The 27,153-nt window shown below is 39.5% G+C and overlaps 2 protein-coding genes across 3 annotated transcripts; one reads left to right on the forward strand and one right to left on the reverse strand.

The window, feature by feature from the left end:
* Window positions 1–727: 727 nt before the first annotated feature.
* On the reverse strand, window positions 728–12,064 carry actr10 (actin related protein 10). Its single transcript, XM_042503944.1, has 13 exons — window positions 11,883–12,064; window positions 10,464–10,536; window positions 10,292–10,374; window positions 10,096–10,204; window positions 9,423–9,530; window positions 8,403–8,470; window positions 8,161–8,240; window positions 6,276–6,311; window positions 5,745–5,824; window positions 4,567–4,640; window positions 4,195–4,276; window positions 3,071–3,272; window positions 728–2,045 (listed from the first exon to the last, which is right to left on the reverse strand). Exons 1-13 carry the CDS (start codon window positions 11,957–11,959, stop codon window positions 1,864–1,866), a joined length of 1,254 nt encoding a protein of 417 aa, XP_042359878.1. The 5' UTR covers window positions 11,960–12,064; the 3' UTR covers window positions 728–1,863.
* A 9,558-nt stretch (window positions 12,065–21,622) lies between these two features.
* Window positions 21,623–27,036, forward strand: LOC121955286 (armadillo-like helical domain-containing protein 4). 2 transcript variants are annotated; one of them, XM_042503160.1, is made up of 6 exons: window positions 21,623–21,842; window positions 23,206–23,355; window positions 23,489–23,647; window positions 24,702–24,733; window positions 25,823–25,972; window positions 26,069–27,036. In XM_042503160.1, exons 1-6 carry the CDS (start codon window positions 21,635–21,637, stop codon window positions 26,141–26,143), a joined length of 774 nt encoding a protein of 257 aa, XP_042359094.1. In that variant the 5' UTR covers window positions 21,623–21,634; the 3' UTR covers window positions 26,144–27,036. The 2 variants fall into 2 exon arrangements, with proteins under 2 accessions (XP_042359094.1, XP_042359095.1); XM_042503161.1 differs by having other exon boundaries at window positions 25,823–25,957.
* Window positions 27,037–27,153: the final 117 nt, after the last annotated feature.

Raw genomic sequence — 27,153 nt, forward strand, 5'->3', positions numbered from 1 at the left:
GAAGTGGACATGTTGAAACTTTATTTTTTGGCATTTCACCAACACTGTGGTTAATGTGGTTATAGCTAATGGCTTTAATGACTAACACATAACCACATTAAACAAAGTGTTAAGTTATTTTTAAGTTTCTTAGTTTTGAGTTAGTGAGTTATGTTAATATATATTTTGCCAACAGTAAGTGCAAGTATAAAGTGAAAGGACAATATTAGGTTTAGCGGTAGTTTAAAGATTTGTTACATCAGAAATGTGAACTTTCACGCTGAAGAGCTTGACTAATTTTGACAAAAATATATTAAAAGATAGATAATTGAAATTATATCAAATGTGTGAGACAATTAAGACTGTTTAATGACTTTTAAGGCCTAATATTTATAACATTGAATTTAAGACATTTTAAGAACCTGTATAAGTTATATACAAAAATAGACCTTGGGTCAGCTATTTTCTACAAAATATTTGAGTTTTTTTAAAAAAAAGTTATTTATTAATTTTTTATATGTAGGTTTTTTTAATCATCTTTATTTAGTGTATGCCTGTGTGTGTGTGTGTGTGTGTGTGTGTGTGTGTGTGTGTGTGTGTGTGCTGGGGGGGTGTCAAACATACATAGAGGACAGAAATTGTCCGACTGTATATTGAAATATGAATTTGTTTTAATAGTTGGGTTTAAGGGTAACAGAGCTAGATGGCATTGTTCGGGAGATGTTTCACAAATAACCGAGAAGACCTGTGTGAGTGTACGGGACATTTATTGAGTTCAACAACCATTTTACACGGCAAGATCCAATCAATAAATAAGTGGAACCTTTATTGGAGGGTGGGGTAGAGGAGTGGGGGGTGGATTTTTAGGGATATTACCCTCAAAACCAACAGTCAGATTTTTACAGTTTTGCTGACAAATTGGGGGAATAAGGATCAACTTGGTAATTTTCTGGTAGCATTTCTGTTGCAAACGGTATGTTTTTCAGTTCAAAATCCAGAACAAAGGTGAGTAAGAGTTACGGTGAGCACAAACGGGTTCATTCTTTCTCATCAGTCAGGTTTCCATCAGAATTTAGTTCAATTTTTTTCCAAATTTTCCAAAAATCAGCAAAAGAAAATGCCAATTTATGCACCCTCCCATCCACTACTATTATACACATATTGGGAGTTGGTTCATTGAGATGAGGAGTAGTTTCTCCACTCAGGTGCCACTAAAGAAGACACCGCAACGAGATGCTGTAATTAAAAAAAACGGCAGTCAAATCTCAAACAAAAGAAAATAATGGATGTATAAAGATGAGAGCACACTGGACAATGGAAATATTGAGTTTTGAGTAACTTATATTTCAGCTCTGTGCTCTTGGATGAGTTCTGGTGACAGACCTGTGTACATGTAACCATGTTAAATACCATATTCGGCGCCGTGCAACAACAGCAGGCCATCATTGATTCACTAAATCTGCTCCAACTGAACTTTTGTGTTATTTTGAGATTTTTTTTTTTTCAAATGTGCAATTCAAAATGCTCACAAAAAGAGTTTGACAGAAACGCACCTAATGTGAATTCAAATGAAAGCGGAGACGCGGCTGCATGTAGCACAGGACCTACGTGAAATTCTAACACTGTAATCCTCGTAAACATCAATGCAAACACCTAAAATCCCGACATCTGCTCTGTCCGGTGAGGTCAGAAAGCAGCTCAGCTGATCATCAAACAGTTGTGCATACAAACAAATATTCATGTGACTACTAGACATTAAGAACATCTAGCGCTGTTTGTGTCGTTAACACTTGAGCTTGTGTTGATGTTACGTTTAAGATATCTGAGCTGTTCTATCACGTAGAGTTAAGGAGAGTAAATGTTTGAATTGTGTTTCAGCGCGTTCTACTTCTCTGTGGAGAAAGCTCTCTTCATCAGCGGAGGAGGCGTCTTTCCTGCTTCGTACAGAGACTCGGGAGGAGGCGAGCTCAGGCAGCACCAGTCTGGGATGCGGCCTGTCTGGTTGTAGTAGTCTCGGGACACCGACCTGCTGCCCAGGACGTCCTGCAGCGCCCCGAAGATAGCACCTGTGGAACAGATTATATGAATTAGGGGTGATAATAATTCATTAATTATTGATTAATCAGGTGTTAAGAATTTAATAGAATATACTAAATTTGACTGATTATTCGAGGCACATGCAGTACGATGTTGTGCCCCTTAATTAAATATATATGCTGTTGTTTTTGTTTTTTTCAAATAACGTTAAATCAATTAATTGGTCGTTAATTTGACCAATAATAAGTAAAATAAAGTGCTTACAATTTGCAACCCAAATATGAATACAAATAAGACTTTCCAAAATAATTTTAGAGGCCAAAAACACTATTTTTACGGACTCTTCTTAAAAAAAAAAAAAAAAGGGGGGGTTAAATTTTGGCTTCTGCAGTACGCTGATGGTAGAGATTTTTTTTAAATTTTCTAACTTGGATAGCCCTCAATTGTACGGAGCCCCCAAAAGGGACATGGAGGAGAAAAAGAACATACACTGTGGGAAACAAAATCATATAGTGAAAAAAAAAAAGAAATTAAATGGTGAAACAAATGGTGTAAAAATTATAGTGAAAAAGAAGATGGTTAAAAATAATAGAGTACCAATAAAAGATGGAGATAAATAATGGGTGTTGGAAAAAAAAATCTGAGAAACATTTGCATTCTCTCGAGAAAAGTACTTCTGTTACTTCTGTTACATTGAAACAGCAGAAGAAGAACGTCGAAATCAAAACCCAAGAAAGAAGAAGACGACAACGGGCCGCCGGACTAGAGCGTACAAAAGTTTCCGGGAAGAATTTTTTTTCTCCACCATCTATTTTTTTCATAACATCTAATTTTATTTTCACCATCAACTTTTTTCCGTCATCAATTTTTTTTAGTCATCCTATTTTTTTTATCTTTTTTTTTTTTTTTACATCTAATTTTATTTCTACTATTAATTTTTTTTATCATCCCATTTTTCCCCCTATCATCTATTTTTTCTCCCCCATGTCCCTTCAGGGGCTCCATAAAATTCAGCAGGTAGTGATAAATATTTAACCAAAATCTCATCTCTGACCTCCGAGCCAGGCGGTGCAGTTGGGCTTGGCGGGTGGAGCGTGGATACGCAGGCTCTTGCTGGCCAGCACGTCGCTGTACTTTGGTTTCTCCACCAGGAGGCGTATCTCAGCCAGCAGCCGGTGCAGGAAACCCGGCAGCATGGCCGTGCCTCCGATCACCACCAGGTTCTCTGAGAGCACCTTACGGGTGTCAATTGGGCACTGAGGGGAAAAACACACACACACACACACACACACACACACACACACACACACACACACAATCCAGATCATTTATAGAGAAAACATGTCGTTATCAGTCACAGAGCTGCAGGAAACAGCAGTTCTTCCACTGCAGGACAGCACTTTCCTGTTTTCAGGTGCAGACTGAAGTAAAATGTGATGGATGAAAGCAGCTGAAGTGGCATTACTGCAGCGTCTTCTCTCCTGTGTGTGCTGATGTATCAATATATCCTGAGTGCAGAGCTGCTGCACGGATCTGGTTTAAACGCTTCACTGTAGCAGAGTAAATCTGACGCTGTGTAATGTTTGCTGCTGCTGCTGCTGCTGCTGCTGCTGCTGCACCCGCTGAGATTAATTAGGCCAATTTGATCCCCACACGGAAAAATAAAACTGCTCTCTGGTACATGGAGTGGCCTGAGCTGAGAGTTGCCATAGCAACTGTACCGACACTAAACTCCACCGCTGTGCAACATGTGCAACCAAACGGGGTTCCTCTTGTCAAAGACACTGAAGGTTTGCAGCAGCGTAACTGCAGAAACTGGTCTTGTGTGGTCTGGCCTCCCTCCACAGCACTGTGTCAGCGCTGGAGAAAAGCTGGTGGCACATATTCTCCTACAGCGGAAAAATGCTCTGGTCTGTATTTCTTTAAACCCATCTCAGTCGTCTTGTTTTGTCTTTTTTTTACAGACTCTAAGTCTGGAAAAAAGCACTGAACTGAAAAACTCTCCAACATCATGATTAAGACTCTTAATCCCCGTGGAGGTTTGTTCCTGTCCTGGCAAAGAAAGACCTTAAATCTCCAATTTATTCACATTTAGAGGCTGCATCAAGTAGGCGACTGCTCATAAACATCTTGCCCTCAAACATGCCACCACATACAGAAAGAATAAGTTTTCTCTACCTTGACCAGAGCGTCAAGTATCAGGGAGGCCACACTCTTCTCCTCATTGTCCTGTTCAAACAGGATCTCCATCACAGAGTCCCTGAAAGAGAAGAGAGAAAAAGTAATGAGAGACAACTCTGAGACAGAAATCCAAGGACAGCGCAGACAAATATGCTGAGACACAGACTGACGGTACAGAGGACAATCAGAGATTCGATGAGGACATCACAGCATCTCATTTTACAGACGGACCTTCTACGACAAATGTGACTTCAGTGAAGTATCTCAAGTTTTAAATAGTTTTTATACTGACGAATAAAACAAAATCTCCCTGTCTGCTGCCTCAGCTAAAGGCAAGAGCAGATGTAAAAGTATAATTTGATGAACTACCTGATGGATCCTTTGACGTGCAGGATTTTCTCACCATCCAGAGGATAATCAACATCTGGAGGAGGAGCTGGACGCTTCGAACACAATTCACAAGAAAGAAGAAATGTAAACGAATTCACAGCAAAGCAAGTTAATGAAAACACATATTTACAGACTGAGAAAAGTCTGACACCTTTTTACATCTGAGGACAATGTGAGTTTTTAGTCACACAGCATACAATTTTGGAAAGACATTTTAGTCTGCAGACCTAAATCATACCTGCTGAAGGTCTGCGAGACCAAAACATCATTTTTTCACTAATAAATATGTCATCAGTAAGCAGGAGTTTCTCTCTATGAACTTATTTTTAAGCAAAAGCCAAAACAAAATATATTTAAAACTTTTCCAAATCATTCTGTTAATCCTAAACCATTTTTTTCAGGAATGTCATGACTGTGGGAACCCTGAAAAACTGACAATGATATTATACATGTTTGATTTTGTCTGAACTTGAAAACAAGAAAAAAAAGACCGACCTAAACCAGCTGGGACTACACATTTTTTGAGACTGTCCAAAAAAGTCATACTGGTCTTTCTGAAGACTGACATACCATTACACCCACTCTGTCTTATTTTAGGAGCCAGATGGAATTATGAAGAAGAAAAAGGTTCGTTTGCTGCGTATCCTTTTATTGGTGGCAAAAAAATACGAACGAATGTACTCAATGGAGAAAATAAAGCAAAACTCGTGTTCAGATGGTCAGGGTTTTGATTTTATGGGCTCCTGTAATCATGTTTTTCAGGTTGTCCATGTGACAAGGCGCTGAACTAGTTTCATGTATTTTTATTTTTTATGTTACTTACTAATTTATTTTCCTGAAAGGCCTTTGTAGAAGCACATATCGCCATGATTCATAATTTGTACGTTGGTGTGCCGAATTGTGACTAGTTCTTTATTTTTAATCCTTTCTATTGTCTGAGAAAATAACAACGGATTATTCAACTTTGACTAAACACTGTTAAAAATAAACAGCTGGGGCTAAATCCATGACTACCTTACACCAAACAATCAAGAACATGAGACAGAGGAGGAACGTCCGACATTAGCAAATTTGTCTGAGAGTGAAACTGCTTAAAAAGCTGTTTGGTGTGAGGTCGGCGTAACATAACAAGTATAAAGACAAAACATTTCACTAACCTCGGCTGTACCGTCCAGGTTAAATTTGGCTTCCTGGATCTTGAGACCTCTCTGCAGATCGCTGACGAAACATGTTCTGACTGCAGGAAATAAAACGAAACCAATGAGCTGACATCCAAACTAAAATACAGGCGCATCTGTAACTAAGAAAGAACATTTAAACCATCGTCTTTAATGACCGTATACAATATTAACAGCTGATAATGAATCTAAAGGTTATAAATGCACTTTATTCCTCAGTTAAAGCTTTCATTACATTAATGACTTTAGCTATTTTGCAGCACAAACCAGGTAAATATGATATCTGCATCATTATGAAACACACTTCAGTTTTTAGCTGCATAATATTCCAGCGGACGAGTAGTAACGAAGGAAGCAGCCACAGTCTCAACACAAGTTTGGATTTTTTTATGTTGTTGTCTTTTGGGAATGCTGCCCTTGAAGAGAATAACTGATAACAATCCATCAGCCTCACGGGAGCAAAGCAAGGGATGAAAACTTTAAAACCGAAAACAACTCCGTCAAACCTACCCTTAATATCCTCTACAGTCTCCTCTGGGATGGTCCCTGAAGAAGAAAAAAAAGATGATAAAGAGATAAAAATGAAGTGAAACTTAAATTTTCTTCGGTTCACTTATTCACAGATCAGCCTTCTCCCCAATTTCACATCCAAGTTAGATTTATGATGAGGCTGAATCAGCGTTTGGGGAGTGTGTGTGCTGACTCTGCAGCAAAGGACTAATTGTGACTGCTTGCTGTAAAACCGGAGACTGAATAAAAATAATGGACGCAGCCACCGTGAGGTCAACCACTGGTGTGTGGACGCTGTTTTGAAGCCTCAAGTGCAGGGGTGCAGAGGGGGTGCAGATAACACTAATGTTAGCTGCCAGCTTGGATAACATGGTGCATTTACAGCAATGATTAAAATAACAATTAAAATAAACTGTACTCATAAGAACAACTGAATATCTGATAATGTAGAATCTTTTAGTACAACCGAATGCTGAACAAGGATTTTTTAGGAGACTAAACAGTTACAATTATCGTTAATGTACTGGAAAAACACTGAAATAGCAACAGAGAGGCCTGTAGTGAATCTACGGATATCGCCCCTCAATGGCCAAACAGTGGAATTACAACTTGTGGGTCTGACGTGTGATGCCATTGAACCCAAAAACACTTAAATCATCAGTGGAAGCATTTTTATGAGCATCAAATCCCCCCAAAAATGACTTGTTTCACTATCAGGATTTGATCCATTATGTCCAATATCATTTTGAAAGTCTAGAAGAGCTGCATGATTAAATTATTTTAATCCCCATTCAAGTGAGCCGACAGCTACACCTGAAGTTTAGCTGCTCAGCCACTGAAGACTCTGCTGTGTTTGATCGATGGCCCTGAAATGCAGAAGATGCAGTAAAATTCCCATCACAAAAATCGAACTTTTTTGCCTGCTTGCACCACAGAGTGACTTAAATGAACGGAGTCCTGCCGTAACGCTGTTACCGCTTCTTTTCATATCAGTGATTTAGCATCATCGTTACCTCACTAACATTGACGCTGAGGCACCAACTTGTCAATGGACAGCATCCATCTGTCATTTAAAGGGACTTTGCCCTTAATTATGCATAACTTTAGGCATTAATAACTTTAAAACAGGAGAAATTAAAATTAAATTGAAATTCGCTATAAAGACGAATACTATTTTTGTACCAGGTTGGAAACATGTTTACTTCTTCAGTAAAGTTGAGCATTTTAACATAAAGGTCTGCAGGTATTTACTCAGTTTTGGAGTCAGTCTCAAGTGGACATTAGAGGAACTGCAGTTTTTGGCGCTTCTGTGTCAGTCTTATTTTTCAGCCTTGGAGGTTGCCGCTTGCATGAAACAATCACAAGTTTGAGAAAAGTTGTTGCAAACGAAGCATGTTTTACAGTTTTTTGTTACGACTGTCATAAATACAATTAAAAATCCCAGCATCAGATTTGGGGTATTCATTTCTTCTCTGTTAATCACGCTCAGTTTAAGGGTTGATTACAGAGATCTCCGCCTCTCTGTAACTGCAGAAAAGTAGTTCGTTTAACAGTCTGCTCAGGTGAGTCAGCCTGCTGTCTGTCTTAATTATTGATGCACAGATGTGTAGCTTCTCTCACTCTGCTGCAGCTGTACGTCTCACAGCACCACACCACCATTCGGTTTCCTCCAGCAGGACAAAGCGTGGAGAGAAAACTAAAATAGACTGTATGCATATGTATAATTCACAAGTGGAGAGAAGGATTCACTCGAATGTCACACAGAGACAAGTTCTTCTTATGAATAGTAAATGATGCATTCTGGGTCAAAGCCACTACATTGTTCTGCCACTGTTAAAGTTAAAGTCTCTCCATTTAAAAGACAAAAGTATTTTTCTATAATTACCGATGACGGCCGGTACGCTCTGCCCAGTGGTGGTGTCTGTGTCCACGGTGCACTGTTCCACAAGAAGTCCATTTAATTCTCTGCAAGAAACAAAGACACAAGCAGTCAGGGGGTTAGCGCTTAAAAAAGGTACTATTTTATGGTCACAAGATTTTCAGTCGACACTGAGCAAACTGTTAAAAAAGAGATGTTCTTTTTACAGCCACACAACAGTCGCACACAAATGCGTTAGAGCTGCTCACTTATGAATGGATTTCCCTCCCAAAGGCAAAGCCTCCCAGGCCGGCAGAATAGGAGTGCACTCATACACCTGAATTCACAGTTAGGGAGGCAACGTTTTAAGTTTATACACAAAATAATAAACTTTCTTTTTGCTTTTACACTTTCAGAAATATCACAGAATAATAAAATCACACACAGGGTTCCTACAGCTTGATGCCGGTTAGGTTTGAAACTTTTTAAATGTTCCTAAGAATTAAATTTTACAATAATTGAAAGTAAAGACAACAAAACAAAAAAATGAAACATTAATGATGTAGGGTTAGGGACAATTTTGACCAAATGTTTACTGTATACGTGGAAATATGTGCTGTTTATTTGTGGGTTTTTTTTGAGATTTTGCATTTCTCACTCTGCATGTGGGATTTCACTGTGCCAAGTCTGAAAAATGTTTTTCAAAAAACACGTCTGGTATGCAATGCCTTCTACCTGTTTCAACCATGCTGCTAAATCTTGCTAAAATAGCCAAATCTGTCGATTTTGCGGGATTTCCATGTTTTCCATGTTGGTTTCACTATTCTGATTTCATGACAATAATGTGGGAGCCATTTGGTAAATATTTCTTTGTTAAAATAGATATTACCATTTATTTAGAGATTTTACAATGCAACCTCAGAGAGAAACAATTCGTATCCTCCTTCCCACGTCGCAGCATTTTCAGGAGTTTTGAAAAATTGATTTAAGAGATTTTAATACCAGTTAAGGCTTTATTTTTAAAACGATGAATTCAACGCCCTCATAGACTTTTTTTAGGAACCCCGGACCAGTCAGCAATCCATCAAAACTTGGACCATTTTCATCATCTCTCCCAGTCTCCTGTCTTTGTGCTGGTCTTGGCTAAATGTTTCGTAGACGACTCTCTTCACTGAGCCAACGGAGATTAAAGTGATATCAATATTCTCTTCTAAACTCCAGCAGGAAGCAAAAAAATCAATTTCCCAAACAGTGGGAGTATTCCTTTAAGGGTCACTGGAAAAGGATACAGGTAGGACCAGCGTCTCTGTGTATCCGCAGTCCATCACCAGAGCAGAGTTGATGCCCAAAGTCATGATGGCCATGAGGTGACTCGGGGCAAACAGCACAGAGGGCACCTGGAGAACACCAACGAAGAAAAACACTCAACGCGCTGAAGCGTACACCTACTGTCACAGCTGCAAGTCAAGTTAAAATAAGTGTCTCACTGCAGGACTTTCTCTCAGCAAACATTAAGTCCTCGTGCTTTTCTAACTGTACATACTGTTTACGGTGTTTAACCCTTTGAAACCTGAACAAATTGGCTTGATTTCTTGAAAAAACACAGGCTACAAGTTAAGAGCTACAAGGAAACTACATGAAATTTAACAAAAAAAGGGTAGAAAAAACAAAACAAAGAAAAAAATACAAAAAAATAGATACAACAGTTTAGAATAACTACACTAGTTATAAATACAGCTTTTTGACATTTTCTCCTATTTTTAAAATCATTTTTAACTTCTAATAATTTCTCCCTCTCTTTTTTTAAGCAATTTTCAGGACATTTTCTTGTCACCTTTTCCTAATTTCTTTCAGTTTTTGGGACATCTCTCACCAAGTTGCTCATTGCCTTTTTGGCCTTGATTTCAAAAGAAATCAAACCAGTTTGCTCAGGTTTCAATAGTTATATAACGGTTTTCATACCTCAAACTGTTTGAAGAAAACCCTGGTGAGCGTCTCCCTGAAGTGAGACGGGCAGAGGATGGACTCGATGATGACCACTCTTCTGTCGCGAGGATTCACCAGCAGGTGCCTGAATGAAACGAATGTGAAGACAAACTTTGACTTGATGAGGCTTGACCTCTCCATTTTTAAGCTGAAAGTGGTAAATGTGCCTCACCTGAAGTACAGTAAATGGATAAACTCTTTGAGGATGACATAAAGCTCTTCTGTGTTGATGTTGTATTGAACCACTTTGATGGCCTGAAAGAAAGACATCACATACCACATGAATATATATATTTTTTTTACAATTTCCAAACAAACAATTACAAAGCACAGCGGCGTCTCACCTGCTGCTGTCCCGGTTTCCGGATCTCGCTCGGAATTATGAACCTGGGCCCCGTTTCCCCGGCAAAGCCGCATCTGCAAGAAGAGGAAACTGTCATCTGAGCTGCAGGAGGGCGTGTAGGGAAGATAAAGGTTTACGATTGTTTAGTTAAACTAAAATATTATCAAATTTGCAATATGACAGGGCCAAGTGCAATATCCGAATCGCAGGGACTGCAATTTTTTTTTTCAAAGGTCAAATGGGTCACATCACCAAAAGTGAAGAACTGTGGTGCTACAGAGATGCTCCGGCCTTTTTTTAACCCCAACCAAAACCACGTCATCATTTTTATATTATTTTCAGAAAATGCAAAAATTATAATTCACACAAAAATTTTAACTCATAACACAATCACAGTATCTATGAATGCTGTAAAGTGCAAGCAAGATTAATGCAATCGGTAACTTTTTTTAAAGGCTCCTACATGCACTTTAAAAAAATGATGACTAGAGACTGTAATAAGGTCAGCATAATCATTTTAGAAAATTACAAGTTGCATATAAATAAAATAAAAGCGCAGCTTTGTGTCTGTTGACGTGGGACAGGAACTGTAGACAAAAACATCATTATAAGAGAAGAAAACGCTCCTCTTGATCTTCATGTGACTTGCCTCTGGCTAGTTTCTCAACTTTATTATACATTTGTCTAAAATTCAAGCAAGATGGCATGACTAATGTAACACTGAAGACAAATATATAAATCTACCCTGTACCTTGTATATATGTCAGGTTTAATGTTGGATGAAGTGACTTTTAGGAGCAGACTGAGAACAGATTAAGAGGTGCTTAAAAACACTATTTAGGTCACTCAAACTGCAGTCATCAGGACAGCTGTCTGGTCTAACAAAACAAATACTGCATTGTTAAATTGGTCATTTTCATCTACTGTAATCCAGTTTCAACCAGTACAATAAAAGGCTTCTCAAAACCTTTATTTAGCTGGATTACTCTGATAAAGTTTAGCTTTAACATTAAACAGTCTTATTGAAATTGACCCAAACACGAACAAATGTAAAGAGTTAAAAACTGAGATTTGGCAGTGTAGCTGTCTGCGAAGCTATAATCCTTTAGTAAAGTTATTTTCTTTACTTTAATAATTTTATCTGAGCTTTATTTTGTTATTAGCTTAACATGTCTAGTTAGCATTGACCGAGTGGCTAAAAAGCTAACACTACTAAAGCTACAATGTTTTCTATCGCTTTATGCAGCTCCGTATGTGGTAAAAATCATTTAATTGTTAGTTTTAACCCCTGTGTTAGACGTATGGTGTCATGGCAAAAGCTGTTAGTTAATAAAAACTACGTTTAACGTACGCTAGCATTGATGCTAACAGACCCGGCTCCGTTAACGGGGCGTGCTAACGGCTAACGGCTGATACTCACTTTGTAAACGCTGCTCCCAAATCAATAACGATCGCTGTCTTCTCTCCTCCACTTCCCAACCCATCAAATAAGGGCATTTTATTAATTTAGGTACTAAACTTCAGTGCTCAGTGTTGACAGTCGAGAATTTGCATCGTATCAAAGGATGAAAAGAAAAATCTGTTGTCTTCCGGTTGGGTTGGGTCTTGAGAAAAACGCGATGACGTCACACCGGTTGCCTGATTAAAATGATTTTATTGATGAAAATTTCCATTCAAACTAAATATTTAAAGCGGATCAAACGCGGACTTTTCAAATACGAAAATGTGAAAACTTTAGGAATAGCTCGTAATTACACACCATTACAATGTGCATTTCCTATCAGCGTAACATTACTATTAACTTTATCTTTTTCACATATTGCAGATACTTAGTGTATATTGTTGTGTTGTGTCGTGTCGTGTCGTGTCGTGTCTGTGAAAAAAAGAAAAGAGAACAGGGTAAACACAACAAAACTAAAAGAGCAAAAAACAACAACAAAAACCTAAAAAAAAATTAGATACAATAGTATAGAATAATAACATAAAAATATATTATAAATACAGTTTTCTGGACATTTTCCGCTATTTTTAAAATTATTTTTTAACTTCTAATACGTTCTCACTCTAACTTTTTTCCACCTTTCCTGAATATTACGTTTATATTATGTTCTAACTTTGTTCTCTCTGATATTGTCAATACATAGATGGATGCTGATGGTGTAATCTCACTGGGCCACCACAGGGGGTCACTGGACCTGTCTCAGCTGGAAACCCACTCCAGTTTTGATGGGATGTAGATGGAAGGATCTCATATGTACGACTCATATCTCTGTCCCCACAGGAGACACGTTTCTCTTGTGGAAATACAAGTACATTCAATCCCACATTATAATATCATCACCTGCATTCAGTGTCCTTCAGTTCCTTCCTGGTACTATGTGCTCATGCATGCACCTGCTTGTTATATTTTGGAATAACTGCTAATTGAAACAGCCAGTCCTATTTGCTCACAATCTAGTGGTATGTAAAAGCTGTTTGTGCATAATAAATCACACTACAGCACTGATACCTTCTGTGCTCACTTCTTGTTTTCTAACTTGTTTTTTTTTTCTTCTTATCTACAAATCTCAATCCTGTTTAATAGATAATCTGTCTTTCTTAACCTGATCTGTCAGTATGATGTTGCCTCATTAATGACTCAGTTTATTCAATTTACACTGATAAAACAATGTTTAACTCCTTGACCAGTCCCTCCATCCCAACCCAATATTTGCAAATTTTTGGTCAATTTCCTGTTAAGTTGCTCACACCCTTATTTCCAGCTTTTTCAAAAGAAATCAAGCTGCTCAGGTTTTAAAGGGTTAACTGGAGGTGGAGGAGCTGTCCATTCAGCACCACCAGGAGCCTCATTTGACCCCTTTGGAAAGACACTTTTAAAAAAGATAAATGAATAGAAGCACTTGTCTGTAAGTCAATGGTGTGGTATGTCAGATAAATCCTGTAGTTCTCTTATATATCTGCTGTATCCATATTTCCTGTGTATTCTGGTTGTATTCTAGTACAGAGACTACTGAGAAATAAATATGTATGATCATTATAACTTTGCTTAAACTATAAACAAAATTATAAATTATAAAGTGGCCCAAGACTTTAACACATTATAGTATTCATTATTATTAATTTTATTTTAGCACTTCTAGGTCTTTTTCTGTTTTGGTTTGTTACTTTTCATTCTTTATATTTATGTATTTATTTTGTGAATATCAGTCACTTTTTTACAGATTTCTTGCAATTTTTAATTTTTTTTTTTTTTGCTCAGGTTTTAAAAGCTTAATTAGAGGTGAAGGAGCTGTCCATTAAGCACCACCAGGAGCCTCATTCGACCCTTTGGGAAAGACAATTTAAATATATATACTATATACTATATACTGTGTATATACATATATATATGAGCGACTGGTTATTGAACAAGGAATAGATGCACTTGGCTGGAAGTCAATGGTGTGGTGTGTCAAACAAATCCTGCAGTTTTCTTGTATCATTTGGTGGCAGCACTTGAGAAGCGGGCGGACACACGTAGAGAAGACGGAGACTTCGAGTCAGTGACGCCGAGCTGCACAACAACAAGCCTCTCCTTCAGCTTCCACACTTGACTACATCCTCAGTTTCTATCCGAGCGAGCTGCATTTTATTTTGCACGCTGCAAAGAGAAGCTCTGCGTCCTCCGGGCTCAGCGATCCGTCATGAACTCTGGGAGGTATTTTATTTTTAGCCTTATGCCACTTTAATTGTTGCCTCCTGTGCATTTCGCTCCCATTGCAAGAATATGACGATGTGGTGCGATTTAAGGGAATGCATGCGAGGATTAGCTCCAGTGTGGAGATTATGTGATTCAGCACCGCAGTGTGAATTTGTTTACAGCCCTTTTTGTGTGTTGTCAGGTAATAGACTGCACTGTATTGATCACAGCTGAGGTGCGCAGGCTGAAAAAAGTGGGTTGTGTTGTGACATTGTTGGACTGAGGCATCATCAAAGCTGGATGATGGTTTGTCTGAGACTGAGTCAGAGAAAGGGTGTCACCCTGTGAGCACCAGACGGGCTGTTTTTATATCCTCCTTTTATCCATCATTGATTGATTATTAGGTGATTATTGCTGACACGTCATGTGAGGCAAATAATGCACATATTGTTTGTTTTTTTAATCCAGTTGAGTGTGTGATAATGCGCATAATTCTGTTTGAAAATTTGCCCTCTTTTCCCGGGAGATGCAGCTCTGTGTGGTGTAGAAAATGTAACATTCATGGATCCATCTGTAGAGGAGAAAACCTGGTGCTATTTATAGCTGAAGTGCGGAGGGGTGCTAAGGATTGCTGTGTCAGATTCCCACTCTCTCTCTCTCTCTGTTTGTCACTCTGCCTTTATGTGAGTGTGTGTGTGTGTGTGTGTGTGTGTGTGTGTGTGTGTGTGTGTGTGCCCACATATTCTTCTGTTTATACAAAATGAACACAAGAGTCTGAGATGAAAAGGAATTTCACCCAAATTATTCAAAAAACGGTGAAACTGCAGCATCAAAGCGAAGGCAGACAGACACGCAGGGTTAATCCTGTTCTCTGTGGTTATCACCGGCTATATGAAGTTATGAAAAACGCAAAAATACACTTTGCATTCTGACCTTTTAATCTGCGGCTACACACTTTTGAAATGTGCCCTGTCACCACGGGCGGATTATGAGACTATGGGCCCCGGGGCACAGATATGAGGGGCCCCACCACCTCTCCTACACAGGAGCAACACACACTGAGTTTGAGGCAGTTTTGTTTCCCTTAAAGGCTTTTTATTGTGGCTTTTTTGTTTTTTTGTCTCCTCGTAGTTGTTTTTTGTCTCTTTGTAGCCACTTTATGTTTCTTTGAGGTTGTGACCATTTTGTGGCTTGTTCTGTGTCTCTTTGTGGATGCTTTTTGATTCCTCTTTTGTAGTCATTTTGAAGGTAGAAGGTAGACTTATTGGTAATTTTTAAACCAAGTTTGAAAAACAAAATTACTTTTGTCCTTTATCCTGCTACATCTTTGGAGTTGAAGGGTGAGCGGATCAGGATTTGAAATCAGCAGCTACTATGAAGATTCTATCAGGTTGCTTGATGATGTTGCCGCTGATGGCACCATTCAATTCCTGCAGTGCATTTTTTGAATGAGTCTTGTGTCCAAATGGCTCCCAACAAGGTCGGTCCATTCAGTGCAACAGCTTGACCTCGGATGTTAAGGGGTTAACCACGTCTCTGTGAAGTTGTGCGCAGAGCAGTCTCTGATTTCCCGTTGCTGAATGAGCCTGAATTGCATCTCATCCACTTTATTCTCCTGCGACCGGACATTAGCCAGAAGAAGGCTTGGTAGAGGGACACATGTCTCGGTCCACGTCAGGTCAGCCTTGCCCTGATGCCAGCTCTCCTCCCTCTCTTTGTCCAGCACTTTTGGTTTTGAGTCTCCCCTCTGGTCTGACTTGCCGCTCGGCACATGCTACCGGTAGGGATCCGCTCACGGTCTGATGCCTTCAGTCCAAAACCCACACAACCTTTCCTGATGTTGATAAGTGCTTCTCTATCGTGGAAAAGTCATGCTTCAGCAGAAGGGGTCATGGTGTAGAAGAAATTGAAAAATATAGCAGAAAAGTAGCATCTCAATGCATGTCCTGGTGGTTCCTTTGTGTCTTCTTGTGGCTTTATTTGTTTGTTTGTGGTCACTATTTGTCTCTTCTCGGCTGTTCTGCCTGTTTTTGTAGTCATTTTGTGTCTTTTTTTTTTTTCCTCTTTTTGTTGTTTTTGTCTCTTTGTGGTTGTTTTGCCAGTTTTGTGATCATTTTATGTCTCTTTGTGGTTCATTTTGTGTCTCTGTCTCTTTGTAGTCATTTTGTGTCCCTTTGTGGTTGTTTTGCCTGTTTTTGTACTTCTTTTGTGTTTCCTTGAGGTTCTTTTTTTGTTTGTAGTCATTTTGTGTCTCCTTGGTTTTTTTTGTTTCCTTGCAGGTTTCATTTTTTCTCTGCAGTCACTTTCTGTCTCTCTCTGCGGTTGTTCTGCCTGTTTTTGTGGCCATTTTGTGTCTCTTTGTGGTTGTTTTTTTTTGTCTCTTTAAAGTTGATTTGTGTCCCTTTGTGGTTGTTTTAGCTGTTTTTGGGGTCATTTTGTGCCTCCTTGCGTGTTTTTTGTCTCTTCATAGTAGTTTTAAGTCTCTTTCTGGTTGCTTTGTGACACCTTTTTCTCCCTGTAATGTTTCGTGTGTCTGTGGTTGTTTTGCCTTAGGCCTGTGCCCTATAGGCCTGTTCAGTAATCCATCCACGCCCGCAACTTACTGTCGTCCAACACGCCGTCATCTCTGCTCTGTCTCTCTGTCCACATGGGTGACAAAGCGTTGAAGTTGCAGGCAGGGACTGTTCACACCTCAGTTTATGCTTGTTAGCATTCATCATTTGTGCCCCCTCTCTGCAGGCACTGAGACGAGACAGAGATGCTGATGTCTGGGACGCTCCATCGCCTCCTCCTGGCTGCGACCTGTCTCTGTGTGTCTATGGAAACCCTGTCCAACTCCGAAACTTCACCCCCACGCAGGACTGTGACGGGCAGTGCGCCAGCTCAGGAACAACTGTCGGGTCGACGCACGCTACAGACGTAAAGCCTGAACCCTCAGACACAGAACATGACGGGACCGACCTGATGCTGAATGTAGGCGCAGGAGGAGGGGCCGGCCCACATGGACGACCTGAGGGGATAGCTGCGGTGACGCAGACAGGAAACGGGGACAGCCTTGATGGAAGATCTGGGCCGAGTGAGGCTGCCGGAGAGGCATGGAGCCAAAGAAGCGGGGGAAAGAAGGTCGACAGCATATCTGAGATGGGAGACGCTCAAAGACAGACAGAGACGGATTCGTCTGTTGACCCTGAAGGTAAAAAGGAGGACGCACCTGCCATCAGAGAGTCTCTGTTCAGTCCTACAGGTGGGAGAAAGCAGTTGGACACAGTTGTGGGTACCACAAAGTTGACTCCGGGTGTATTTTTCATCTCCTCCACAGCGTCACCGCAGCTGAGCATCACAGGCAGGGAGGACAAAGACCAGAGTGGAACAGATCCGCCTGCTTATGGAGACTCTGTCCAGGACAAAGACCCAGAAACAAGCTCCACAGAACCTCCAGATTCTGGAGCACCAATCCAGAAACTGACCTCCCACATGCCTCCGTTGTTCTTTGTCTCTCCTCGGACCTCTACGCATTTGTCAGTTTGGGGCCACGATGCAGCTACCTCCCTCCCAGACCCGCTGTTACCTGAGATCGGGCCAAACCTGATGCCCAGAGAGGACGGACCAGAGAGCCTGTGGACTGAGGCGGCGAGGCCCGGTGGAGGTGAGTCCGAGAGATTTCAGTTAATGTTGGAAAATGGCAGAGAGGTGACGAGTAAAGTCACAAATTTGACTTCAGAATTGAATTGAAGACAAAATAAAATTTAAAAAAAGCCTCATAACATGACTTAAAATGATTTGATCCTGTAAGACCTGGATCTAAATCAGTTTCCCTTTGCTGCGATTTAGACACCTTTCACAAGTATCAACCCTTTGAAAACCCTTCTTTTTAAAAAACATAAGGGGGAAGGCAATGAGCAACTTAAAAAGACATGTCCCAAAAATTAACAAGAAAATAGCAAAAGGTTACAAGAGAATTACTTTAAAAATAAGCAAGCAAAATAAATGAAGGAATAAATAAATAAACAAATATATAAAAGCAATTTTAAAAAACTAAAAACATTACCTGAAATTAAGCACAAAAGAAAAGTAAAAAAAAAAAAAAAAATCCCTTATGTTGTAATGTAATCCCTTATACAACATACCCAAAATAACTCTTTAACCCTTTGAAACCTGAGCAAATTGGCTTGATTTTACTCAGACATGGGAGACATGAGGAAGAAAATGTTAAGAAAACAAAAAGTACAAGAAAATTACCTGAAAATTAGTAAATATATATATATAAATTCCTTAAGATAATTTAAAATACCTAAATATCATGATATTTATCTATAAAAACAGTTTTTCCTTAGCTTTTTTATTTTCTTTCCTTGGACATTTTCCCCAAACGTTTTGAAAATAAGTTTCTAAAGCTACTAATTTCTTGCATTTTGGCACAAGTTGCTTACAGACTTTTTTCCCATCGACATCAATTTACTTGTGCTGCGTTCACCTTTCACAAGCATTTAACCCCCTGAAACCTGAAAAAAAAAAAGAGATCAGACACCTTTTTAAAACATGGGAAAAAACACAATGAGCAGCATAACCAGGAGTGTCTGTCAGGAAACTTAGTTAGAAATTAGTAAAAGGCGACCAAAAAGAAAAAAAACAGAAAATTAGCCAGGGGTGATCATTTGATCATTATCCAAAAACAGCGAAAAATGCCCAGAAAACTACATTTATGCATCAATTTTGTTTCTTTTTTTTAAAAAAATTATTGTAACTTTTAACTAATTTCTTGCAAATGTTGTTTGGCTTATTTTCAGATCATTTTCTTGTGACTTTTCGACTAATTTCTTAAAATTTTTTGGGCCATCTCTTGATAAGTTGCTCGTCTCTTCTTCCCCTGTATTTTTTTTTTTGGACAGAAACAAGCCAATTGGCTTCGTTTTCAAAGGGTTAAGACACACAGAGTCCCTGGTGTAACGGGGTAAGTTAAAGCTCTGCAGTCGTTGTCACCCTGAAAGGCTTCTTTCCACAACAGGCAGTATTTTCTGGCTCGCTGGAGTTTGCAGGGTTTCAGGAGGCTTCATTAAAAAGTGAGGCGGAAATGAAAACGACACGTCGCAGCGGCAGAGATTGCCTTTGATGATTGCCAAAGAAAGGCGCCCGCTTTTCCACGCTCCACTTTGAACCCCAGCTGGGACCCGTGGCAGTCTAATTACTTTCTATTCCTGACTCGAGCCAGGAAAAAAAATAAAATAAAATAAACGGGAACACACACACACGCACACACACTGCATGGAAAGGGCTGGTGGCAGGGTGTGTTATACAAGTCTTTGGAGGATTCAACCTGTCTCTCTCTCTATCTATACACTCCCCAAACCTCCTCTCGTTCCTCCCCACCCTTCACACTCCCAATCCAAACTATTGTAAAGAAACAGGCAGGTTATTATTCAGGGCGCAGGAGAGGGAAACGGATTAAAGGAGTCTGTCTGAGCCAATATGTGTTCCTGCCGTCCATTTGGGGATCGTCTGTTTGATGAAGCTTCCTCCCAACAGAAAGGAAATCACAAAATAACTCCATTCCCAAAATGGCATTATGTAAAAGGATTGCAGTCTTTATAAGCATTTTTCAGCCTACTTCAGAAACGCTTTGGACTAAAGGGAATGCCGCAGAGATATGCAGTGACGGTTTCTCCTGTGACAGCCCCCTCTGTGGTCGTCTCTTATCTATAAAAGAGCTGTTTTTTCAAACAGTCCTCCTTTCATTGTGTCTTAGCTGCACCGTGAACTCAGAGTGCTTCTGATGAGAAAAAGACTGCGTGTCCAAAGAGGTACCTGTTTCAAAGAGCTGCATCCTGACGTGAATACTTCAGAGTTATATGCGCTGGATACAGTTTCTGCTTTGCATTTTGGCTGTCAGCAGAGTTTTGTGCAAAGTAACTACCAGCTCCTCCTTTGTCTGCCCTACTTTAGTTAACCCTTTAAAACCTATGCAAATTGTTTTGATTTCTTTCAGTAACATAGGGGGGAAGGCAATGACCTACTTAACAAGACATGACCCAAAAATGAGCAAAAAATACCTGAAAATAAGCCCAATATAGGCCCAAAATCAAACAAGAGAACGGGCCTACCAGGCACAGTAGTGCAAAGAGTCAAGAGTCCCTCTGGACATCAACTGCAAAATGTCAAATTAACACGCACTGGACAGAGGAGACTCAAAATGACCACAAAGAGATGCAAAATGATCACAAAGTCTGTGTCTTGCTCCCATGAAGGAGAGGTGGTGGGGCCCTTTGTGTATTTTTGCCCAGGGGGACATTATCTCATAATCCACCCGTGAGCTGGGAGGGTGTCTCACATTATGTTTTGACACTTTGTAAAGACAATATCATAAATAAACATGGTTTTGTTATCGTTACTCACCAGGAAGCAGAGCTGCAGCCAGCTCTGGATGAAGTACCTGTAGGTGTAAATTGAATAAGGCTCAGACAAGTCCTTGGTGATCAGTCTCATGATCCACATCTGCAGCTCGGACTCGTAGCGGACATTTCGGATGCCGTGGTTGTCCTCTGCCGCTCGGCCGGGAGAGCTGCTCAGGTCGAGCCTCGAAGCTACACAGAAAAACCTCAAAGAGATGCAGACGAACTGCAAAGAGACATAAATTAACTACAAAAACTGTTAGAACATCCACATAGATACAAAAAACAATACAAAGCAACAAAAATACCTCAAAGACAAAACAACCACAAGAAAACATAAAATGAAGAGAGACAAAAATGACTAATAAGAGACACAAAATGACAAAAAAGAAACATAGAACAACCACAAAGAGACATAAAATTACTAATAAGAGACAAAAAGGCCACCAGGCAAAAAATGACTTAATTCAAAAAGGCCAAAAAGAGACACAAAACGGCTAAAAAACAAAAAACAACACAGCCACAGAGACACATAATAACTAAAAAGAAACACAAAACAGTCACAAAGAGACACAAAATTACAAAACAGCCAAAAGGAGACATAAAATGACTGAAAGGAAACACAAAATGTCTGCAAGGACACACCAAATGACTAAAAAGACACATAAAAAGTGTACAACAACTACAAATACACATAAAACCAACACAAAGTTTGTGTGTCTTGCTATGGTGTAGGAGGGTGTGGGGCCCCGTGCATGTCTGTGCTCAGGGGCCCATTTTAAATGATTTGAAATGATTTCAGCTCTGTTACTCACTGAGTTGGACCGAGCAGGGAAAAATATTTTTTACCAGAAGGTCCAAACAGTTCTCTTTGTGAGTGAGACACCGCGCTGCGTGTCCTGACCCTCAGTCTGTTTCTGATCACAGTGGACACTGCGGTCCCGCCGTCTCAGGATGAAGCCACGGAGGGCACCATGTCATCAGAGGCGCTCCCTCTCATCTTCGAGCCTTTTGAAGACGTCACACACGGAGGCACCAGAGGCAGCGGCGGCGGTCACTCTGGTGCCCGGCAGCGCTCAGCCTCCTGCTGCCATGGCGACCGGAGGAATGCCTCAGTCAGAGGTGGACCTGGACCAGCTGGTCACCGTGGAGACAGACAGCGACGGTCCCTCGCACGCCCCACCCCTGCTGATGCCAGACTGGACGTCACCGTGGCAGACGTCCGGCGGGGAGCTGCTGGAGCCGATGGGCTCCTCGGGTCCGTCCGCGTCACAGCGGCAGACCGGATCTGAGCCGGACGATCAATCTGAGAGAGGTGAGAGGTGACGAGGCAGGAAGTGGATTAATGAATCTCAACATAATATTACAATAATGATTAAACAATTAACATTACAGTCAGTTACAGTTAACATAATAATTGAATTATTTGCAATTATTTACAATTATTGACATAAAGTACAGCACAATACGTCACCAGTCCCAGCTGCAGTGTAGTTGTCTCTTGGTCGGACATTAGTATATATTGATTAATTAATTTTTTTGACAGGATTTTACACTGTGTTTGTGTTTATTGGAATAAAGGATTGAAATAAAAACAACAGCCCATACCAATAAGAGTAAATGCTGTTTGAAGAATATTAGCCGTAAAAACAGAAACAATAGTACTAATAAAAGAAAAAAAACATTAAAAGAACAAATTAAAAGATATGATCAAATACAGACAAAAACAGATGAATTTAAACAGACAAATCCAAATTAAAAAATGCTTAGAATTAAAAAATTCAGTGTTTTGTTATTTTATCATGACTTAATCTTTTTTTCTACAGCTCACATTTACCTCCTACCACTCTGAATAATTCTCAAAGCAGATCATTAGATTTCAAGTGTTTTACAAACATAACTGGTTTTCCATTATGCTAATCTGTTATGAGAATATGCATTTAAAAGGGACAGTTCACCCCAAAATCAAAAATACATACATTATTCAAAGCCCTGATGAAAACTGGCAGTGGTCGAAACATTTTTCATGTTATTTAATGAAACTAGAAGGCACTCGACTTGAGGAGCTCAAAGCTCCAAAAATATATTATATATTAGTTAAAAATATATTAAAAAAATATATTGTCAATACAATGTCTCTTTCCAGAAATCCCGACCTGGTTACTGAAGATAATCCACAGACCTTTTTGTGAGCAATTTTCTGTAGGAACTAATTTCTTTCCATCAAACTACATCATTTACTTGTTGTTAATCTTGTTTTTTATCCCCTCTGATGTGACGCTGTCTTCTTATACTATTTCTTATTTTTATTTATCTTTTATTCTTTAATTTTAAAATTGATTAATTCAGTACTTTAACTTCATTTCGAGATCTGCCTACTTTATCACTTTTATTCCTTTTATTGCTGTAATGTTGTTTGACTGTTTTATATTTATTATTATTTATTATTATTATTATACAGTGCAGCAGCAGAAGCAGAGTTTTTAGTGCAGTAGTTTGTAGTTTGCGCCTGTCTTCTCTGGTTTCTGGTTTTGGGAGAGAGTAGCTCATGTTCACAAATTGAAATAACATAATTGGAGTTGTTAATTTTGTCGGTGTTCCACTTTTAAAATGAGCCGTGAATTGCAGCTGCGGTTGTGCACGGTGTGTGAAAACCTCCTGTGATTTGGGACGTGTAGGTGCTGCGAGGACACCGAACCTTGAAGACAGCTTGCCCGCTACCAGCCCCTCCCTCTCATCCCTCCAGCGTGCTATGACAACGGTAACCATGGCAACCCATCATCCGGCGCACAAATCCAGATTGGGGCTGGAGGAGATGGAGTCTGAGGGTAAGATGAGTTTTATCACCAACTGAAAGGAGAAAAAAAAAGGATTTCATTTTAATTAGCACATTCTCAATTTCTTTTTTCAGCCATAAATGTGACGCTGAGTGGAGACTTTTTTATTTCGTTCTTTTCACAGAGGAGCCGGATGAAGATGAGGACGATGAGAACTCGGAGGAATCGGTGGAGGACGAGAGCGAGGAGGACCTGACGGAAACACCGAAAACATCCTCAACGCAGCCTCCGTACAGCCTCATCCCCCCGCCTCCTGTCTGGGTTCAACGCAACCAAGGGCTGAGTACGCCAAAATATGAATCATCTTTTTTACTGACAGAGTGTATTTAAGGGCCATCCATCCATCAGCTGCCACCAGGAAGACAATCAGAAACGTTAACCCTTTGAAACCTGAGCAAACTGCTTTGATTTCTTTCAAAAACACAGAGAAGGCAACAAGCAACTTAACAAGACACGGCCCAAAAATTAGCCCAAAAGTAGTTAATGGGTACAAAAAAGCACCTGAAAATAAGCAAAAGATAAAAGTAAAAAACTAAAGACCTGATCCACCCTGTTGGCGAGACGCCTTGTTCGTCTAAAATGTTCAACCTCCTGCTCACACGGTGGTTGAAAGACATTTTATTGTCCATCAGACCGCAGAAATTTAGATTTTCCCTGGAAGGTTCCCTTCATTATTCTGAAAAGATTTAGAGATCTAAATTATATTATACTTTATATATAATATATATATATATATATATTTTTCCCCTGCCAGGTTGTGATGACGTTGAGTCTCATTGTTTGTTTGTTTTTTTATTTTGCTTTCTTTTTTTTTTTATTTTTCCCCCAATTTGATCGCTTTATTTTTGAGTCATTTTCATCCAAATATTTATTTATATTTTTTTTTTTTGTCTTATGTGTGTTAATTATTGGTAATTTTAGGGTAATTTTGGGTTTTGTCATGATAGTTGCCATTAGAATGCTTAGGTGCTCTGTGATTTATATAACTTGTATTGTTCTTCTAACAAAAAAATATTTATTAAAAAAGATCCTATGTGTATTTGTACTTATATTTAGTTTTTGTGGACACGTTCCCTTAGTTTTTTGAAATTCCAGGTTATTTTTCTTGCCATCTTTTACTAATTTCTTGTGACTTGTGGACGTTTCTTGTCAATTTGCTCATTGCCTTCAAAAGAAATTAAGTCAATTTGTTTAGGGTTCAAAGCGTTAAATAGCTTGTAAAAGTCATCGAAACGCAGCAGAAGAAAACTGATGTCAATTCAGGTTTTAAAGGGTTAAAAATACAACCATAAGAGATGAACACTGCTGCTTTTCTGAACTCTCTTCTTTTCTGTCAGTGCGGAGCTGGGTAGAGCTGATCAGAGAAAAGGTAAGACTGCCCCCTGCTGTCCTTGAAAAGTCCTTGATGTCCATCAGAAAATGTCAGTTTACTGTTTTTGAGGATAAAGCTTTTTTTAAAAAAAAACAGGACTTATAATATAAAAATATTTTCTCATCTGATAGACTGCAGAAGTCAACTTTCTTTATCCAGGAAAATTAGCTGCTACTATTTGGGACAGGGACATAATCATCTGTATATTTTACCTGATAAACTTAATATTTATCATATATTTATATTTATGGGCAAAGAAACATCTTCAGTGTAGACCTTATATGACGAAACGGGGGGGGGGGGGGGGGGGGGGGGGGGGGGGGGGGGGGGGGGGGGGGGGGGGGGGGGAGGGGGGGGGGGGGTCTCTAGGAGGATTTTTTAGAAACAGCTACACAGATAATTTTAAAGCTTTATTTATTTTTTTTATTTTAGGTGTGGTTGCTATGCAGTTAATTTTTAGAGGGTTGGATGTATAAAGCCAGGTTGTTGGCTACAGCATAATAAACATAAAAGATGTAAAAAAAATAAATAAATAAAAAGAGAGAGATTAGTAGATGTAGAAGTTCTTTAAAAAAGCTAGGGAAAAATGTCCTGTTAACTATATTCATAATTATATATTCAAATTATTTTTATAGAATTATTTTAACTTTTTTTCCAGGTCATTATTTGCTTTGTATGTTTTTGTTTTACTACTTAACATAACTTAACTACTTAATTAGTTTTGGTTTTATTTTTGGATTTTTTTTTTTTTTTTGGCAAATATTCAAGTAATTTTCTTTTACTTTTCACAAATTTCTTGCTAACCTGTGGGTTACTTCTTTTTTTTTTGTTGCTTATCACCTTCTTCCCATGTATAGAATAAAATAAATTTGGCCAGGTCTGTAACTTGTAGCATGTTTTTTGTGAAAGGATTAAAAAGCCCGTCCCATGTAGACACCTGTCCCAAATATCAGCCTGTGAAGTTCAGTGAGTTTTATCGTATATTTTAAACGTGGCCTAGATTTGGGGTTAAAAAACAAAATGACCTATCTGGAACTTGTTTAGGCCAAAACTATATTTTGACCTCTATTTTTTCACCCTCATCAGGCAGGTTATGTGTCCGGGATGTTGGCCCCTGTGGGCATCGGCATCACCGGGGCCCTGTTGATCGTCGGCGCCCTCTACAGCATCAGGATGATTCACCGCAAGAGGAGGAACAGCTTCAAACACCAGAGGAGGAAGGTCAGGCAGCCAGAGGTCAATACCCCGCTCGTACTTATCGCTCGTCATTATCCATCCCGCTTGTTAACGAGGATCAATGCCGTATTGATTACGTTAATTCTTCCTCCGCAGCAACCTCGGGAGCCGGGGACCAGCCGTCAGGACCAGGCCATGCTGCTGGCCGACAGCTCCGAGGACGAGTTCTGACGAGGCCCGTCTGGGCTCCTTTTGTCTGTGACCAACGGCTGACGCTCCCGTAAAGGAGGCTCGGCAAACACCCCCATCGCTATGACAACCGCATCTCCCATCACCCCGGGCTGTTTGGCTCTGACTCATCTGATCCACAGAGAGCGGCTGGGTAGAGGGCACAGTTTGCACAGGCTGCACAAAGGTCAGCTTTGTATCCCCCCCTGTCTAAAATGTGAGCACTTTTCTGAATGTCGTCAGGTGATGTTGACTCTAATGGCTCGGCGGGCCGGCGTGATGCACTTTGACATAAAAACATAATATTGCTGCTTGTAAAAAAAAAAAAGAAAAAAAAAAAGAAACGCATTAGCAGGGTATTGGCAGGATGAAAGTGTTGCTGGGAAATTGTAGAGTTGAGAGAGAGCTGGTTTTCTGTCAAGTAATTAAAAAAAAGGGCTGTAGAGGAGTTACATAACATAAACAATGTAAATACTGTATGTAGCTGACTGTGTCAGTCGTTTTAGTGTACATAAAGTTTTATTTCTTGCTTCACATCTAGGCTATTTAAAGGAATCGTTCAATATTTTGGGAAATATGCCTTTTTGCTTTCTTGCACGCCTTTTTGTTAGCAGCCAGCTAAATAGGAGCGTTCCCACAACATTGACTAACGTTACCCACAAGTTGCACTAATGTGTTAAAGAAAACGTTTTAATCTAATGTTCAAAGAACATTTTAAGGATGTTTGTCATTTCAAATAATGTTCTTAGAAGGTTAAATGTTGGCGTTTTAACTGCAACATCCTGAGGATGTTTTGGTGAAAGATCAGAGAGCGCTCCTCTATAAAACATTCCCACAACGTTACATGAGAACACAGGAGCAACATTTTCAAAGCAGCATTCAGAACATGTTATTGAGGACTGGGAATACCCTTTTTTTAATGAAAATGCAATGTGATAACGTTTTGGTTTGTTTTTTTTAAAAAACAAAAACATTTTTAAAATGTTTTGATGTTTATAGCGAATGTTACCCAA

This window comes from Plectropomus leopardus, chromosome 16, assembly GCF_008729295.1.
Source record: "Plectropomus leopardus isolate mb chromosome 16, YSFRI_Pleo_2.0, whole genome shotgun sequence".
NCBI lineage: Eukaryota > Metazoa > Chordata > Actinopteri > Perciformes > Serranidae > Plectropomus > Plectropomus leopardus.